The 17,945-nt window shown below is 31.4% G+C and overlaps 1 protein-coding gene across 1 annotated transcript; it reads right to left on the reverse strand.

The window, feature by feature from the left end:
- Window positions 1-3,701: 3,701 nt before the first annotated feature.
- Window positions 3,702-9,569, reverse strand: LOC114280888 (eukaryotic translation initiation factor 5A-2). The gene is made up of 5 exons (XM_028223296.2): window positions 9,231-9,569; window positions 4,998-5,120; window positions 4,767-4,823; window positions 4,217-4,291; window positions 3,702-4,085 (listed from the first exon to the last, which is right to left on the reverse strand). The coding sequence occupies exons 1-5, from the start codon at window positions 9,351-9,353 to the stop codon at window positions 3,981-3,983; spliced, it is 483 nt and encodes a 160-aa protein (XP_028079097.1). The 5' UTR covers window positions 9,354-9,569; the 3' UTR covers window positions 3,702-3,980.
- Between the last annotated feature and the right edge of the window lie 8,376 nt (window positions 9,570-17,945).

Below are 17,945 nucleotides of genomic sequence, written 5' to 3' on the forward strand. Positions count from 1 at the left end.
CTTATAAGGCTTAAATTTAAGTAATATTTACTTAGTAATATTGAACTACTAGATATTTATTTGGGAAGTACAAATATTTAATTTAGATAACTAATTAAAATAGAAACTCATGAAAAGCAAAAGTGAGATGTAAGACTTATTTGATGTAATATTTCTCATACTTATAATTACTCTTCTATCAATAAACCAAATAATAATAATAATAATAATAATAATAATAATAATAATAATAATTGTAGGATTTTGATTTATGAACAAAATTAGGAGAAAGAAATTTTCATCAATCAAAGTCAGCTGAAGATAATTTGAAGTTTAAATGATAATTTTAAATGAAATTTATTACAATTTTTAATATTGTTGTAATTCTTTTACAAACTAACTAATAATTAAAATTTTATAGGACTCGGTCCATAAATCGAAATTTTAACCTTGTTTGGTCAAAGGTTAAAGCGCTAAAATATTTTGTCCAAAAAACAAGCTTAGACAAAATAACCAAAATATCCCTAGATATATATATCACACGATACTCACAAAGACAAAGCCCTTCTCTTTTTCTTTGTTTGAACATAACCCCTCTCTCTCTCTCTCTCTCTCTCTCTCTTCATGCTCGAAAACCTAACTCTGATCGTTGTTCACCACAAGATCTTCCGCTGTGATTTAGCTGTTCAACGACGATAGCAGTGGCAGCTACGAACAATTTGATTCCTATTTTGAGCTCCCCACCGATTTTGACCTTGACGCTCGCGATCGAGTTTCACCATAACCTCTATAAACCTCTCCATAGATAGTCAATAAAAAATCAAACAAAGAAAAAAAAAATCAATGGGTAAAACGTATTTTTTAACTTATTTTTTTTTAACCTCTATAAACTTCTCACCAGGGACGGAGACAGCATAGGGCCAGGGAGTCACGTGCCACCCTCAGTTTTGAATTATTATTTTTTTTTGTTATTGCCATGTATAAAACATTTTTTTTTTCTTCATATGTTATTTGGCTAAGGATTTATTATATTGTTCACAACAAGTAGTTATTTGATACTTTGGGAATATTATGTGGTATTATTTATATAGTAATTTAAATCAATAGTAAAGCAAAAAATATTATAGATTGGATATAATGAACTTATTATTTTTAAGTAGTTGACATACCACTTAGTGTGATTTATGATTTTCTATGCTTTGAGCATCACGTAAGTAACACCTTATGGTACTCTAAGACTGTTTAATAATTTTCATTCAAAACACATCGTTTATAAGCAATGTCACCTCTTTAATATTTTTTTGTCAAATAAAAATTAAATAGATTTTATAATAATTTGTACTATAAATGATGTGTTTTTATTTTTTAAAATTAGGAATTTTGATCTATAATTTTTTGTGCTAAAATTGCAAACTTACATTATCATCCCACACCGAGTTATTCTACACTATTATAGAATTTTGATTTGTTCTTATTAATAATGAATATGTAATTTTTATATTTAAATTTATCCCATAAAATTATTATTATCTTAATGTTGTTCATGATTTTTTTAAAATAAAAAATTATAATTAATGAGTGCCCCCTCTAACCTAATTTCCTGGCTCCGACACTGCTTCTCACCAAATTATTTTACAAAGTATGGACCTCTTACCAATAAAAAAAATATCCACTGAACCTAATACTTTATACCCTCCTTAGATTGAATTTATCACCATTTTTTTTCAATTTTATATTAAAGAAAAATTCAAAAAAAATGAAGAAGAAGAAGAAGAAAGAAATGGAAATTAAATTTTTACAAATTATTTCCTATTTCTTATTTCTTCGCAAATTAAAGCTGCCTTTGAAAACATAATTAAAAACTAAATTTTGAATTTTAACCTATTTTAAGTCACATTACTTTTTTATTTTTTTATATATTTTTTTAAAAAAAATCAACATTTAACTAATTTTCCAAAACAAGCCTAGGATACAAACACAATGGTAGCCACATGAGCTATATGGACCCATGCCCACTATGTACAATCAACCATTTTCTTGAAAAAAAATTTCCAAGTCACGTTTTTTTCATTTTCCATATTCCACCACCATCAAGAATTTAAAACACTTGTGTTTTCCCTTCCATTATTGTATCGAATCACTTATCCCCATACCACTATTTTTCTTACTTTATTATTTTGTAAATCGCACAATGATAATTCAAACCGTTTATCTTGTAAATTTTGTAACAAAGACCATTTGTGTAATTGAATATCAATGAATAAATCTCATTTTGTTTTATAAAATAGACACTTTAAGTTTAAATTCATAATTGTCTTCCATTTTAAAAAATAAATATAATTTATTCATATATTAAGTAATATCCAATTAAATTTATTTTTTACACAACTCATATTTACTGCTAAACTTACAAGATAAACAATTCAAATAATCATCATAGACTTGAGATTGGACCCACAAAATAGATTTTTAAGCTGTGTTCAGACCAAAGATTTGAGGATACATGTAGAGGGTTAAAAAATAAAAGTTAAAAAGTGAATAAAATTGAACTTCTATATTTCATTTATTTTTGTGCTTTTCTTTTCTTTTCTCTTTACAAATTTCTCAAATTCTTGATCCAAAACTGTCTTTACTAGGAGTGTAAAAATGCCCGCAGCCCGAGGTGGACCCAACCCAGGACCCTCAGCCTCAGCTATCATTTTGAAACCCGACCCATCACAACCTGCGAGCCCGGCCCATTGGCCAACTCAAGACCTACTCAAAGTCCAGACCACCCAAAGCCCAATGTCACTTTTAATAAAAAAGAATAAAATTTTAGTAGAAAAAATAGAAGAAAAAAAAAATTTGTTCAGGCTCGCTCAAGGTCCAAATATTCGCTAGGCCTAAGCCTAATTTTCTGACCCGTCAACTAACCCAACTTGAATTTTGGCAAGAATCCGAGTGGCCCGACATAGGCTGGGCCAAACCCGGGTGGGCCGAGCCCAGCCCAATTTACACCCCTAGTCTTTAGGATGTCAAAATTGACACAGGAGAGAGATTATTCCTACCATACTGTGATATCAAGTTCCACCTGTTTCGGTTGCCTATTAACAATATATTTATATATTTTCATGTTCCTATCAGTCATTCAGAATCAAAAGAGGCATAATTTGGCTGAAAGCCTCTGCTAATTTTAAACAACCTTGGCTACTTCTAAAATGGTGATGCGTACACAAAGACTTTAATCAAATGCCTAGAATGCCCTCATCTTTAATGGCGATGCGTACACAAACACTTTAATCAAATGTCTAGAATACCCTCATCTTTATGCTCAAGCCCCTCAATCAGAAAACCTAACCAGTCAGGTAGCCATCGCTACGACCCCACCATCACTGCCCAACCAACCACTACCACATCACCCCCCACAAACCTTCTCACCTCCTACCACCAGAAGCTTCCAATGCAAACCCCATCACCACCACTATCGGAATACCAAAAGAGAGAGGGGGGGTTGTTTCTGTTCGCCGTTCTAAATACCAAATCCAAATGGTTAAGCTTTGCTTGAACGTATTCCTCTAAACAAAGGGCATTTGAAGGTCCCTTGTTCAATCTCAGAGATACGAACCAGACACCATTGTTCCATCCTGGTTTGTCAAACAGGTGCCTATTGCTCATCAAGGGTTGGGAATAACCAACAGAGGAGGGAAGAAAGAAAAACGAAGGAATAGCAATTAAGATGTAAATGACATCAAAGAAACATTAATAGATTACAATATAGATATAGAGATAACTGTGTATATAAATTTCATCCTGCTGTAGTAGCAGGTCCCTCCCCGGGGAATCAAGAGGCCAGCTGCCTTCTTTCCCTTTCCCCTCTGAGAAGCCCCGGAAACAGGTTTTACTTACATATGGCTAAAAACCATAGTATTAACAGGTCACTTCACACCCACATACATATAGTCGAATAAAATAAAATTCCATGTTAGATAACATAGGAGTTGTTTTTTTTCCTACTACCACATTTAATTTTTAGGACCAATGTCCTTGAGGGCACAGATCTGCTCCTCTCCCATTGCAGACATGACAGTCACCACAAGGTCCTTCCCGTCACCAAACCCATCTTTAATCTACACAGAAAGGAAATAAAAAACAAAAGATTATTATTCTATTCTGTTTTCATGAACAGAAAAAAAAATTAAAAAAAAAAAAAAAAAAACTCCAGAAGTTCAATGCAAAAGTTGATTCTATAAAATAATACCTGGGTGAGCAGAGATTCATCGGTGGGGAGCCTCAGGTCATCCTTGGTGTTTCCATTTTCAGTCAAAAGACTCACCTAAAAGAATGTAAATCCAGTTTGTTAAGATCATAGACTCTTTAACTACCATATTTAACAATGGTACTCCACGGAGATATAAGCAAGAGATTTCGAGGTCGACATGAAATCTGTTTTCGTGCACACAAATATGGTACATCACCAAAAAATTGTGAAAAACTATTTCAACCCAGATAATCAAGCATACGCAGCACAAGGAAAGTTTAGCTTTCTCAGAAACCAAAGATGAATATGATAAAATTACAAGACAGTTGTCACATCCCTTCTGATTAAAAAGATATGCAGGAAGGAAAGTATGACATGGGTCCTCCACATCAAACTAGTCTACAAATCCTTTTTTTTTTTTTTTTTTCCTTTAAAAAGAATCAAATTCTATTCTCCATTTTATAGGCCACAACTTAATGGAGGGCATTACTTAATGCACAACATATTCCGTGAACCATATCACATTATTAAATCATAAAAGATAACTTACAAAACCGTCTTCGGAGATATCAATCAGCTGATAGTCAGTACGGTTAACATGGGGAACCTGAGAAAAAATATATATATAAAATATGTGACCAAAATATAAATCAATATCAATGAAGCATCAGAACTGAGGTGGAATCCCAAGGTCATGCAAGGAGCAGTGCCTATACAAAAAATGTAAAAATAGAAGCAATAAAAGAAAATAGAAAAACTAATAGCAAAAGCATGGTATTACATCACAGTTGTGGGATGAAGGGACAATATCTTCAAGCTTCTTGCCATTAAATATATCAATTGCCACAAAGTGACACTTTGCATGTCCATGTTTGCCAGTTTTTGAGGTGGAGACCTCCACAACCTGTTTGGAGAGCAGAACCAAATAAAGACATTAGAAATTGTGAAGCCGAGAAAGCTTGATTTATTCCCAAACATACAACAGATGTAGAATAAGTCAAGATATAAGGAGAAAGAAAACTATATTTTACCTTGCTTGGTTCCTACACAACAAAACAGGCTATTATAAAATGACAATGACTGGCACTCTTAAATTTTCTGGCAAGACATTCCACAGCTTGGTTTTAAAGGAGATGCTGTATTATAAAGAAATGCAGCTGGAAGAGAAAAAAAAAAAAAAAGAAGAAGAAAAATCCCTACTCAAATCCATGATCGAAAGGAAAAAGTTTGAGAAAGTGGATAGGCAATCATTAATGGAGATCAACACAAGCTTTGATACACGTAGGAGCTGGAATAGCTAGTTTGACTGTGTGGAAAACCTCATATCACTCTGGTCTTGGAGAAATGAAGCAACAATAATAACTGACCCTCGTGACCCATCATGGTTCATATCAAATGGAGGAATCGAAATAAAACATAACTAGAAGAGCATCTTTTCAGATTTTCAAAATAAACAATTCTTGTTTACTGAATTGCTCCTTACGCATCCCACATCCAGCTGGAAGTGCTGGTCTCAGAAGAGATGAAGCAGGATGCTGGCTTGTGCAAATCATATCTGAGGTGGGTAGAAAGCTATGAGCACGGGTACGGGTACGGGTATGTCGATACGGTAAAATTCAAAAAAGTAGAGTACAAATACGTCTAGGTACATTTGTAAGAAAATATTTATTTTTAATTTGGAGTAATGTAAAAATTGATTAAATAGTTCAATTTATTAAGATCCAACCTACAATTAACATTTAATGCCAAAAATAAATGTATAAACTAAAATTAAATATCATTATATTAAATAATTTACAAACTATAGCTCAATTTTAAAATCATATTAAGTATAAAACTAAAAATAAAAAAGAAGTCTAGTGAAATAAATTTTATCTTTGTAGTAAAAGAAAATATTATTTCGACTGAAATACGATACAAGTTGGGTATATACTAGGTACGTCTGAATATGCCAAAAATTAAGAAAAACAAACTGGGTATGTGTTTCGTGCTGTGTTACATGGACTCGGCACTTTGGGGTGAAGGGCCCGTGTCGACATGACATGACACGGGTTCGGGCGTGGGATCTGTGTCCGATTTGCTTATTCTCTCTCGGACATAGCTCTTTGCAGACAACAAAAGAAATGAATGAGGAGAGAGCAAGAGAGAAACTGGTAGCCTGTCGAAACGACGAAGACATCGGTCACCGACTTCGATCGTTTTGGTCGCTGCTTTGACAGCTTCAACTTTTGCTCGATGCTCAATGCTCGATCTCCTTCTTTGTCTTCTCTCTCGTCTCTCGATCTCTTTCTCTGTCTTCTCTCTCGTTTCTCGATCTCTCAATCTCACTTCTTCTCCTCTCGTCTCTCGATCTCGATCTCCCTCTCCTCTCTCTTCTTTTGTCTATCTGTCTGACTTCTCTCTCCTTCTCTGACTTCTCCCTACTCTTTATATTATATAATATATAATAAATATTATATACACTTATATTAGTATATAATATAAATTACATTAATGTAATAATATATAATATTATTCATATCATATAATATTATTCATCAATTATTCATATTACATTTACATTAACATATAGTATAAATTACATTAATATAATAATATATAATATTATTAACATTATATAATATTATTCATCCAAAAAAAATTATATAATATAATATATTATAAATAATATAATTTTTATGTCTAAAATAAAAATAACTTCTTTTATTATATATAATATAATTTATTTTATATCTAAAATAATTTTTATTTGTTATTTATATAATAAAACTCATCTTCATAAAATAAATATAGTTTTTTTCATATAATAAATATATATTTTTAAAAAAAAAATATTTAATGTATCCCCATACCTGTATCTAAATTTGAATACATATCCACGTATTCTCAATTTTTAATTTTGAAGTGTCCGACTCCTAGATACGCACCTGCACCCGAGTCCGTATATCATAGGTTTCGTGTACCCCGTACATATGTAGAAGTACCATACAATGATAAATACCCGGTACGGATACGGCATGCTTTTCGAAGTGCCAATGCTTCATAGGTAGAAATACTGATACAGTTACTGAGTTATAGGGCATTGAAGCCTTGTAGTTGGCCCAAGGTTATAAAATCGGTCGTAGTTACTGCCATCCGTTATAACCAATATAACAGTGTGACAAAAATTTACAGCCATGGCTGCAACCGTTACATAAAGGCCATAATGACTGTTATAAAAGACTACTTTTTTCTCTATTTTTTTGACTAAAATCACAAAAATGAAAATCTAAAGTTCTACCAAATTAAATCTCTCTCTCTCTCCCCCCTCCCTCCCTCTCTCTCTCATTACTTTCTCATTTGTTTCCATTATTGTTAACTTATATCTATTTGGTTTTAGGTTAATTTGTTAAACAAAGTGTGGATATCATGTTATGTCATTTTACATTAGTATGTTGGCAATTTTTATTACGAACTTATGTTGATAAGACTACCATTTTTAATATTAAACATACTTCATTATTTTTTTTCCCATAACAAGTGAAAAGGTATCCATAAGTACAATCAGCCAAGTAAACTAAATACATCCAACAAAAGAAAAAATCTCCATAGCGACTTAAAACTGTAAATTACTAAATCTATTAAATCATGTTTAAAAAACAAAACAAAATCCATCAAAAACCATTTGAACCCCAATAAATGTAATTCTAAAATATTAACATGCATATCGGTAAGTTTTCATAGGATTTGGTGAAGTAAAAAATTCAGGCTCTGGTTAGAGCCATCATTTTGCTAAGACTCTTGGTAGCGCATTGTTGAAGAAATCCCTTTTACCTTAAAGTAGTGAAGAAGTTGAGATAAGAACTTGTTGTTTCCCATTCTTCTAGTTCGTGCTACTTTGCACAACTCAGAGTATTTTGGATGTAACTTTCACCACCAAAATCCGATTAAGCTTACTCAAAAGGCTTTGGAAAGCCGAATTGAAGGCTACAGTTTTGTATCTCACCAAAAATTTCTAATTCCAATGTTTACTAGGTCAAAACGGGCTATCAATAGGAGCTAAAAAATATGAGAATTTCTAGTGCAGATTTCCTTCTCAAATTAGGATTCTATTGGAGGGAGCTGTTGCTGTGGGGTTTTAAGCAGATAACATAGAAATGTGGACCAAAAAAAAAAGGCAGGATGGGCGTGAGAAAAATCAACAAGAAAAGCCAAGAAACAGAAGGATTTTTCTGGAAGGAACTTGTAAGCTTTTATTTTTTATGGAATCTAGTTGTCTCATGAACATGTATTCATGAGAGGCCAGAATCCTTAACCAAGGTTGAGGATAGAGCCCCATGGGTTTTACAAAGCAGTTTTATGGTTCTCATTTTTCAAGACATAATGTTTCTATAGTTTCATTGTTCTTGCCTCTAAATTAATATGGCTGAAACTTGGACACGAATCTAATCTCGATTTTTTCATGGTTTAAGATCATTTTATTAATCACATTACTAGGTTTATGAACTCTGAATTTTAGAACTGAATATCTTTTGTAATTTGGCATGAACATATATATACATGAGAAGGCAAAAACATCAACTATATCCAAAAGACTATTCTCACCAACAAAATTCAAGCATAGATAGCTAGGTTTGTCTAATCCATGAGTAAAACCTCACAAGTCCAACCAAAAACATTATTACATGCACAATAAACATTTCTCAATTGTAACCATATTGATTCTCAAAGTCTCAAAACATGACAAGTGAGCCCAAATATCAGATCTCCATCAAAAAGCATAGAATCAAACAAATACAGCCACCTTATCACACAAACCCACAAATCTCCTCTTGTGATTTATATCAATTACACATAGTAAAAAAACATTAAAATGAAAGGCTTAACCATCAATTCTCAATCAATCAAGTGAATATATCAAAAACCCATCAAGATCTAGAAAAAAAATCACAAACCCAAATGAAATTTGACAGAAAAAACCTCACAAAATCAAATTGAAGAAAAAAGAGGGCAGCGATGAGTGAATTGAAGAGACCTTGCAAGGCCTGTTCTTGATGACTATGTAGCCATTTTTGCGGATTGTTCCAGCCTGCTGTGGGTAGGTCTTGGAGGCCCCTGCGTCGGCCTTCGACTCGAAGTGATGCTCCTCGTCTGACATATTTCTCTCTCTCTCTCTCTCTCTCTCTCAAAACTCAAATTTTCTGTGCATCTCGGGTAGATAGATGAATACTTGGAGGAATCCTTATGCTGCTTTGTAGGAAATAATTCTGGCCGTTGGATCAATAATTTTCATCCTGATCAGAGGCTGTCGACGGAAATTTTACAGTGAGATAGCGTGCCCCACTGGATGAAACTAAAAAAAAATAAAATAAAATAAAACAAGTTTTTTTTTATCCAATCATCGCGCACCGCCTCACTAGGGGTCGACCCTAGTGGGGTCCGAAGCATTTTTGAAAATTTTATTTTCACTCACTACTAATTTCCGTACACACTTAAATAAGATTTTATTTTAATGATATTTATACCTTAAAATAAAATAATTATAATGAATATCAAAATATAACTTTAATATTATATTTTAATTTTCTTGATGCACAAAATAAAAAAATCCCAATACCTCTCTTTTTAGTAAAAAAATCTTAATTTTATTCATTTCTTTTTTTAAATGAAGAAGTAAAAAAATAGACAGAAATAATATTTTGTTTGTAAATCAGAATTTTGTACAATACGAGTTATGTGAAAATTATTGTTTCTTTGTTTACAGTGAACACGATAACATTAGATTAGGGATACACAGAAATAATATACACGATTTATATACTGACGAAGAACCCTCCTCCTCCTCTAATAACAGGATCTGGAATAGCGGCACATTTGTCCAATCTCTCTACCTCGAAGGACCCTCAAGAACAGGCAAAATCACCTAAAGTCTCGAACGACACAATTACTTCTCCAGCAGAATAAGTTTCAAGGACTGCGATCAAGATGTCGTTTACAATGTCATAAACGACATCAAATACTTGACAGTCCCTATTGAATTAATGAAGAATTTAGTAGGTTGTCAGAAAGAATGTAATGTTAAAACAATAAAAACAAAAACCTAACTTCATAAACAATATATATATATATATATATATATAACCTAATCCACTTTTAGAATACAGAAAAGAAAACAATATTTCGCAATTGCATTACGTACAATTAATCAAATTGGGGTTCGAAAGATATGGAATTTTGGGGTAGAGCTACTAAGCTAGAACAATGATAGAATTGAAAATAATTTTGGGGAGTTTGCAAAGAGGCCATGGATGGGAGTAAGAGAGAGTGAAGAGAGTAAAGGGGCAAATTGTGTAAATAAATGGGGAAGATAAGGGAGTTTTATGAATAGTGGTTTGGGTTTACAATTTTCAATGAGCGTATGGAAGAAGGGTTGAGATGGTGTGTGTACAATGGTATAAGTGAAGAATATAATTGAAACATTTAGTGTGTAGATTAAGAAGAATAATTAATAATCAAATTAATAAGTATGTGTATTAAGAAATGATGTGTACTGAGCTAAGTAGGTGCGTGAAAATAGAATTTCTCGTCCACTTAGTTAAAAATAAATCTTAAAAAAAAAATTAATGTCAAAAAAAGTTAATTTGTTTAGTAAATTCTAATTTTTATATAGTTTTTCTAATGAATTTTTAAAGTGATATTTTTTATAAAAATTGGGTTTACCAAATGAGTTTAGGATTTTTTTTTAGAGTAGAATATACTTTTTTTTAAAGCTAATAATCTGAATTTTGTGTCACAATCAAATAAAACTTTAAATACAAAGTCTACGTTGTGTTTGGTTTAATTTTGAAATTAATTTTAAGTTAAAATTTTGAAAATTAAAATTTTTTTTAGTTATGAATTTTTAAAATAATTTTTAAAAAATTAGGTTTAAAATTTGTTTGGTTAATAATTTTTAAAACTATTTTTTGATTTTTTTTTTTGTCTTGCATATTTTGTCTTGTAGTCAAAACATTTTTATAATATTATAGTCAAATTTGTTTTACTTTTTTCATATATTTAATCTAAATTTATTTTTTAGATGCATCTAATATAATTTAGAGGGTAAAATTCCACTATATATTTTTTTTTATGTTTTATGAATGTTTTAAAAAATTTAACACTTCTTTTCTGGGTTTATATCTACTCAATCTCCATACATTTAAAACGTTTCACATTTAAATGTAACTTTTTATAAAATTATTGAATAATGAAAAATATACAAATAATAATAATAATAATAATAATTGACCCATTATAAAAATTAATACAATTTTAATGTTTTATGTCTTTATTAAATTTATTTTTGCGTTCTTCACATTTTCTTTACTATTTAAGTCTATGTAAATCATATACATTTAAAACATAAAAATTTAATGGAGAACTTACCGATAGGTCTCAAACACAAAATTCAAAACTTATCTAATCTCAAAACAAAACATTTGCACCAATTAGTTCTACATATTTTTAATTGTTACCAAATTTTTTTTTTAAAAAAAATTAAAGACGCTGCTACATCCCACCACTACAGAACTTCCATTAGACAGTCATCGGAGACTCGCCGAATGTTCAACATCACCGGGAAGTTACTAGAGTATCGCTGGAATATCGCCGGAATATCGCCGGAGTGTTCTGAACGTCACTGGAAGGCGTCGAAATGTCTAGAATGTTTGTTGGACGTCAAGAATATCGTCGAAGACTCACCGGGATGCCTAGAATATTGCCAAAAAGAAATTGAGAAATTAGAGCAAAAAAACATAGCAAAATGTGCTAAATATTGATAAACTGAAAAGGGAAAAAAAAAAAAAAAAAAAAAAAACATAGCAACAACAAATAATTACAATGGGAAAAAAATATATGTTGTTTTCAATTTTTGTAGGGTTTAAGCAAATAATCTCTAATATTGATCAAACTGAAAAACAAGTTTTGAAACTCTAAAATACATAGTTATATTAAGCATTTATCCCTTCAAATTGAAAAACATATTATGAAACAGTAAAATCTTACAGTTCTAAAGAATGATTTATTTTAGCACCAAAAAAATTAAAACTGAAAAATTTTACAATTTTCACCACCAGTAACTAAAACTTAAAAATAACTTGTTCAAAACTTAAAATTTTTCTCCATTAAAATAGGAAAATAGAAGTGTGTAGTACAGAAAATGTAAAATAAATAAATTAAGAGATCGAAGGAAAGAGACAGATATAAAAAAGAGAGGTTTGGATTCCGGCAACTATTTTTGGTTTAAATCTAGCTGGGTCTGACGTAGATCTACTCAGATTTGATATAAATATGAGTAGATCTACTCATCTTCTTTGTTGGAAACTCATCTCATTTGCTGTTGGTGCTCGGGAAGCAAAGAGTCGATGTTCGGTGGTTGTTAGTGAATCCTAATAAATGGTGGTCGCTGGTCACTGGTCATCCGTGATTATAAATCAGAAAGAGAAAGAAAAAAAGAAAAGCATTGTCATGGTCATCACCGGATATCAAAGAAAGAGAGATAAAGGGAAGAAGCAAGGTGAAGAGAAAAAGGAAAAGAAAAATAGGCACAGGACTTTTGGGATTAAATAAAGAGCAAACTTTACTTTACCCCACTGTGATTTGGGTTACGTGCGGTTTACCCCCTTGACGTTTGGAAATCACCATATAACCCTCCCTGTGGTTACTGGATTGAATTGCACAGTTAACATCATTAACATCATAAGTGAAAAGACTATTTTGCCCTTACATATAACATTTGTTTAGCATTTCTCATTCAATATGAAATTAGGGTTTTGATTTAACAAATTAAACAACATAATTTCTATCAAAAAATAATTTAATTAATGTTCAATTTGCCTTCAAGTTTAAAGTTCAAACCAATTATTCACTTTTTTTCTTGGTTGGAATTTAGTGAGCACTACACAATAAAATTGTGAAGATTGTTTATGTTAAAATATATATATATATATATATATATATATATATATATATGCTGTGGTGTAATTTGAAACAAACCAATTAATTAATCAATTAATCAAACAAACAAACCAATTAATTAATCAATTAATCAATCAAACAAACCAATTAAATCAACACACAAATATTACATACAAATCTGTGAACATTGAGATCGATTCAGATACGAATTCATTGATGAATTGATTCAAATTCGGATACTATAATTTGAAATTACAGAAAGAAGGAATGATTGAGTGAAAACTACTCTCAGCTCATATACGAAGGAAAGAGAGAGAATGAAGGAGAGAGATAAAGAAATTTTTTTGTGTTTTGAAAAATGAAGAAGACAGGTTGCTTTGTTTGCAGTGTGTACTACGACTACAGCGGCACTGCCCGCTACTCCAAGCGCTAGACTCTCTGAGCTACGACCCAAACGTGGTGCCGGACTTGGTGAAGTCATTTGTGGTGCACCTGTACAAGCACATCAGAGAGAAGAATGTGTGGAGTTCTAGTTTTTTTTTTTTTTTTTCCTTCCTATTTTTGAGGTTGAAAAGAATAAAGAAGATCTCTACCATCTCATCATCCATGATGGAGATCTGAATAAGGAGATCAAAGTACCAGAAGGGTTCGATTACAAGCTCTATAATCGGAATGACATTAATTGGATCTCGGGGCCAAAGGCCAGTTGTATCTCATAGATGCTTCGGATTCATGATCTCTAAGAAGAAGTATATCTTTACCAAATCTGGTTTGGTGTTTCGTTTGGTTTGCTAATATATTGATTTTATTTTCCTTGATCTGTGTTGTGATTTCACGGATGTATGTACCTATAAAATATAATTATATGAAAATCAAGTTAAAAAAATTATGTATTTTCTTTTCTGTTTTTTATAGATCTAATAGTCCTTTCACCTCCTCCTCTTTTTTTTTTTTTTTTTCTTCTTCTTCTTCTTCTTTTTTCCCCTTGGATAGAGGTTTACAGATCTGGATATTGATGATGAAGATGAGGGTAGGTTTTGGAAATTGATGATGAAGATGAGGGCATTTTAGTCATTTAATTCGAAGGGAAAATCATATTTCCATACCCATTTGCATATTAAACGCGTGTCATGTACGGACTGTTATGTTTAAATGGAAATGCAAACTATGCAATTCAATCTAGTAACCACAGGAGCGTTATGTGGTGATTTCCAAACGTTAGAGGGGTAAATTGCACGCGGTCCAAATCAAAAGGGGTAAAGTGAAGTTTGCCCTTAAATAAAATACATACTTTCTAAAAAGGACTTGTAAATAATTTACCACTTATTTGGCCAATTTGTAAAAACCAAACAAAATCAATTTTGTGAAAATCCAAAACCAAACAAGTTTTGAGTTTTGGATTTTGGAATGAGTTCTCAAAAATTCTAAACCAAACAAGTTTTGGATTTTGAAAAATTAATTCAAAAATTAAACCAAAAGGAGCCTTACACTTTATGACTTTTTTTTTTTAACAACATATTTATTTTCAATAAAAATAAAATTAAAAAATATTTGGTACACATGCTTTTCAATATTTATTTTGAAAATAAATGAGAGAAAGTGGCCAAGGATGATTTTTACTACGTTAGCCTATTGTTGCGTCTTGCCAAGTTGAAGTCTCCTTCTAAAGAGAAGGCAATTGCCAACTATTGGAGGTGATGGTGGTTAAGATGTGATTGTCATTGACGAGATGTGATTGGGGAATGATCAGAGGTTGTTGCCAACCATTAAGAGTGTAATGCTTGGTGAGAGGTGGTTAATAATGACTAATTGTTGAACTTGATATAATTCTTCCTACTTAATCTCGTATCAATTACTTAATCTCGTATCAATTAAAAAAATAATAATAATAAAGAAAAAAAAAAAAAAAAAAAAAAACTAAAAGTGACAGTCATGCCAAGGCACTTGTGTGGATAAAATTTTGAATTTGTGGCATAAACCAAATTGGCAGTGATGGCAAGGAATTATGCCAATCACAGAGGCATGGTTCCATTGGATGATGTTTGCTTGGGGGGCCATTAACTTATCAGCACCGCTACAGACCCCCAGTAGGGGTCGCACCCCCAGTGAGGTGTCGCACTTTCACTGGCCGAAACTTAAAAAAAATAAAAATAAAATAAAATATTTTTTTTTTACCCAATCAGCACCTGCCACCTCACTGGGGGTCGACCTCCAGTGGGGGTCCGAAGCATTAATCTTAACTTATATATTCCAGTGGTGAACGTATTACTTTTTTTGGGTTCGATTTTTGGAGGTTGTGAAATATTAGGTATTTTTTATTAATTCTTTTTGGATGCCTTGAGTTATATTTTGATCGAATTTTGGTCTTGTTAGAGGTGGTTGATGAGTTCCATTGATACTTCAATGGTGTGTTTCTTTCTATGGATTAGGTCCAATCAGGCTGGCAACCGGTTATATTGGGATCTGAATCCACGAATGTCATGATGACATCTCAAAGTATCTTCTTCTTTTTTCTGTTAAAACAAAAACTTATATATTCCTTTTCAGCGAGTAGTTAAAGAAGGGTCTCGCTTCTCTCTAATCCGTGATCGAACCGGAGGGTGCTGTTGGGCCCATGGACGCTACCACAGGTCCCATTTTGATAATTTGAACCGTTCAGTATGTAGAACTCGTTGAATACTATATATCTATAAAAAATCACGTTGATCAGATATCAATAGCTACGTGATCAATCAGTTTTGTACAAAAAAAAATGAACGGTGAAAAAATAAACAGTCCACAGAAATCTGATCCAATGAGATAGCTATCGATATTCGATCGACGTGATTTTTTACAGATATATAGTACTCGACGAGTTCTACACATTGAACGGTTCAGATTATCGAAGCGGGACCCGCGATGGCCCCCACAAGCCTAATAGCACTCTCTAATCCAATCACGGACAGCTAGACCGTTGAAGAACTACTTGCAATCAATATCTTTCAATAAACTTAATTTTTTTCTCCTGTTATAAAAAATTAATTTAATGGTGGGATATACTAGAAATTATTGCTCTGTGTGTGTATGTGTGTTTTTTTTTTCTCCGAAATGTTTGATAAAAATAAATATCAAAAAAATATTTTAAAAATTATTTATTCCCTCCAAAAATATAAAATTATGTAAAAATTATAAGTATTTTTTGTTTCATTTTTTCACTAAATTAACTTTTAGTTCTTTTAAAAAAAATTAAAAATATATTATGAAAATCAAACAAAACAAAACCTATGTGTGTAACTACTAGAAATAGAAAATAGAATGCTAAGTTGGTCACTATGACTTTCCTAGGACTTAGTCTCATGGGAAGGTCATGCATTCAACTCTCCTTAAGAAGGAGTTAAATTAGAAGACAACTAGCTGGTGGCACACGCGATTGGTATACGCGATGCATGTACAATTCAAATAACTAATAATAAAAATAAATAATACAGAATTTAATATCATAATATGTATGTTGCTTAAGTAATAAGTATGTATTCTTAATGAAACTCAAAGTTTTGATTCAAAACTTGCTTACGCTGTGTATAATAATATTTTTTATTTTAACATATATAAAGTTGTCAAGTGACACGAGGAGAAGAAAATTTCACTAAACTAATTTAGGCCTTCACTTAATAATAGATAGATAGATAGATAACTTGATACTTTGCAAGAATTGGCTGCTATCTAACAAATTGACTTTAGCTGATTAAAAAAAAAAAAAAAACACCCTAAAAATAAAACTCTTAGCTGATATATATTCTTTTCATAATTGAAAGGTTATCAACATACTAACAACCAATCCAAATTATATTCATTTAAATACCATATTTGCTATGTACCCTCATGAAAATATTAAAAAAAAAGTATGGTGGATATTTAAATTTTATGTGATGCATTTAAAATAAATTTAATTTATATATTTTATTTTTAAAATATTTTTTAAGATACATTTTTTTATACCAGACATTATGGAAACTCGGCAACTCTTGACTACATTGTATTGACTAGAGTGGTTGGAACCCCACATTTTTTTAAGTATCCATTTTCCTAAGCATCTAGAGTGGTTGGAAACCCACATTTCAAAATTGTCATTATTATGCTTTTAATAGTTATTTACTAAAAATTGTCATGATTATGGAGCCGCCTCCTGTTCGGTCACGTTCTTCACTATTTAGGGATTCAAACATTCTAGTCCACCGCTCAGGCGATTGACCGAACAACTACCTGAACGATTGATGAAATAATTATTTATTGTAATTGTCATTTTTATTGATCGTGAACGTCACTTTATTTATTGTAATTGTCACTTTTGTCCATTGTAACTATTATTTTATTACCGAATAACCAATAAAAAAGTGTAAAATAATGATTGTCACTTTTGTCCGTTTGTTTTGGGTTATAGCAAGGGTATTAGGATTATTAGTACCTTGGGATTAGTATATGGGGTATTTGTTTTGAGAGATAGCCTTGGGACTATTAATACCTTGGGACTAACTAATACCTTGGTATTACTAATACCTTGTTTGTTTTGAGAGATAGGGAGGGTACTACTAATACCTTGGTATTACTAATACCCTTGGGGAGGGGATTCATAGTGAGGAGGTAGAGATGGTATTAGAAAAATAGTGAGGGGATTAGAAATTTTTTTATTTTTTTTATTTTTTATATATTGGAAATTTTTTTAAAAATATAATTTTTAATTTTTTATATTTTTTTATTTGTTTTATTATTTTATATAAAAATAATTTAACAATTCCTCACTACTAATCCCCTCACT

This window comes from Camellia sinensis, chromosome 5, assembly GCF_055761805.1.
Source record: "Camellia sinensis isolate YWXY chromosome 5, ASM5576180v1, whole genome shotgun sequence".
NCBI classification, from domain to species: domain Eukaryota; kingdom Viridiplantae; phylum Streptophyta; class Magnoliopsida; order Ericales; family Theaceae; genus Camellia; species Camellia sinensis.